Raw genomic sequence first — 2,460 nt, forward strand, 5'->3', positions numbered from 1 at the left:
AGCCTCCAGGCTCCCCGCCACCCTTACCGGCTCCAGGCTCCCTCCTCCGCCCATCACCGCCCCCAGGCTCCCCCCACCGACTGCAGGCTCCATCCTCCGCCCATCACCGCCCCCAGGCTCCTCACACGCCCCACGCACCTTCTTGAGCTTTTGCTGCTGCACGATGCGCGCCTTCTTGGGGGCGATAACACGACCTGGGAAGAGACGCACTCGTGTGAGGCCGGGGAGCCCCGGGCCCACCTTGCCCCTCCCCGTACCCCTGAACAGCTCCTCACCACCCTTCCTCGGGCCTCGCGTCCGCTCGGAGGCCGCCGCCGCTGCCTTGCTTTTCGCCGGCTTCTTCGCCTGGAACTTGCGCTGCCCCTGCGCCATGATGCGGCAAGCGCCGGAAAAGGCGGGGCTGTGGACAAACACAGCCGGAAGGCGCAGGGCACGATGGGATACAGTGGGGACGGTGTGGGGGCGCAAAGCCTCACGGGGCGCAACGGGGCAAGGCATTAAAGAGACGGATGCCGCAGACATAGCTGATAGGCAGCGCTTCGCAAACCTTCCCGAGTGAATGTTACAATGAGCAGCTAACACTTCCTGAGCGCTCGTTTGTTTTGTGTAACTTAATTTCATGTTCTTCGTACATAAAATGCAGTGTAGAACTAGGGTGAGGGGAGTGATACACTCACTGGTGCAAAGATGCCTAAAATTCAGGGATCAATATAGATAGTATTTTCAACATTTAAACGCAAGATTTTTTTGGTTGGTTATTTATTTAGAGAGCGCTGGGGAGGGGCAGAGAGAGGGAGAATCCCAGGCAGGCTCCACAGCGCCAGCACAGAGCCAGACGTGGGGCTTGAGCTCACAAATCGTGAGATCATGACCCGAGCTGAAATCAAGAGTTGGACTCAACCGAGCCTCCCAGGCATCCCTAACATAAAAATTTTAATATAAAAGTAAAATCCTCAAACTACAGCCTGAAGACCAGGTGTCTTAGATTGTTGCAAATAAGATTTTCTTGGAATGAGAGCTAGTGTCAGGGGTGAGGTAGGGTCAAGCTGTGCGTGAAGCTATTCTTTGATGACCGAGCTTTTTGGTGTCCGTTTCAAATTCTGCACCCCAGGCACCACCCTAGCTCTGGCCCTGAAGTAACCTAAGAGGGTAGTACTAGGATTGCCCCCATTTTATATATGAGAATGCCAAGGCACGAAGAAGTGACGGGACTCACCAAGGTCACAGCTGAGAAAGTGGCTGAGCTGGGCTTTGAACTTGGGCAGACTGGCCCCAGCTACCAGGCTCTGAAGAGCCATGCAAAGGCCCCGTGTGCCCTTCCTGCTCTAGGCAGAAGAGTGGCTGGGGGAAGGTCAGTTTCGGGGCAAGACATTCAATCAGTACGTTTATTATAAAACCTAAGGGGATGGAGAGTCAGCTTGGTTACTTGTAGGGTCCAGGTAGGGTGCCTGGCGTCAGGAGACACTGGTGCTCAGGGCTGCCCGGAGCTCCTCAGGAGCAAAGACTCCCAGCTCCGTGATGATGCCGCCGGTGATGAGGTCGTGGGGGGTGACATCGAAGGCAGGATTCCAAACCTCAATGCCTGCAGACGAGAGAGAGGAGGCAAGAAGGCAGGAGTGTGGCTGTGAAAACTCAAGCAGATGTGTCTGGTCTCCCCCGTGGTGGCTCCTGGACTTGGAGAATCCTTGAGAATCTGGGGCTATTCCCTCTGCAGGTGCACAAAGGCGTGGGCTTTAGCACTCAGTACAACTTTGCTGCCATGGTCCAGGGAGGTTCGGAGGCCTACACAGCCTAGCCCACTTCTGCCCGCCCCAAGGATCTCATTCAGAACCTCCCAGAACCCACGTAGAGCCTCTGCACCGCCAGCCCCGTCTGCCTCCAGTCTACACAGGACCGTTTCTTCTCCTTCAGGTCTTGGCTCAGATGTCACCTTCTCAGCGACGACCTCTCTAACCATCCTAAGTCTCCCTGCACCAACACTCCCCGTGCCCTTCCTCCGCCCTTGCCCGCCTCTGACGCACGCTGTGATTTTGTTATTTATCGTGTCACTGTCTGTCTCCCCCACTGGATCATGGGCTCCATGAGCGCAGGGACTTTTATGACGTCGTCACTCCTGTGTCTCTGGTGCTTACTTAGCGCAGCACCCGGCATCGGTCGGGTACTCTAAAATATTTGTTGAGCCAATAACACCATTTACACAACAGGCTGCAAACTGTTTTCTCTGGCTCAGTTCTTTCTTTCTTTTTTAATGTCTCTGGCTCACAGTTCTTTCTTTCTTTTTTAATGTTTATTTTTGTTTTTAAGAGAGGGAGCGAGCACTCACGGGCACGTAGGGGACAGGGGTGGGGGAGACAGAGGATCCGAACTGGGTTCTGTGCTGACAGCAGAGAGCCCAACATGGGGCTTGAATTCACAAACTGCAAGATTGTGACCTAGGCCCAAGTCGGACGCTTCACTGAC

The 2,460-nt window shown here is 54.9% G+C and overlaps 1 protein-coding gene across 1 annotated transcript in view; it reads right to left on the reverse strand.

Annotated features, from left to right (window-relative positions):
- The window catches only part of C12H19orf53 (chromosome 12 C19orf53 homolog), an 889-nt gene extending 121 nt beyond the window's left edge, over nt 1–768 (reverse strand). Inside the window, exons 1-2 of the mRNA XM_029916606.1 lie at nt 276–768; nt 28–194 (exon numbers count right to left, since the gene is read on the reverse strand). Of these exons, the coding sequence (XP_029772466.1) occupies nt 28–194; nt 276–621 (513 nt within the window). The 5' untranslated portion in view covers nt 622–768. The remainder of the gene's footprint in view (nt 1–27; nt 195–275) is intronic.
- Between the last annotated feature and the right edge of the window lie 1,692 nt (nt 769–2,460).

This window comes from Suricata suricatta, chromosome 12, assembly GCF_006229205.1.
Source record: "Suricata suricatta isolate VVHF042 chromosome 12, meerkat_22Aug2017_6uvM2_HiC, whole genome shotgun sequence".
Taxonomy (NCBI): Eukaryota; Metazoa; Chordata; class Mammalia; order Carnivora; family Herpestidae; genus Suricata; species Suricata suricatta.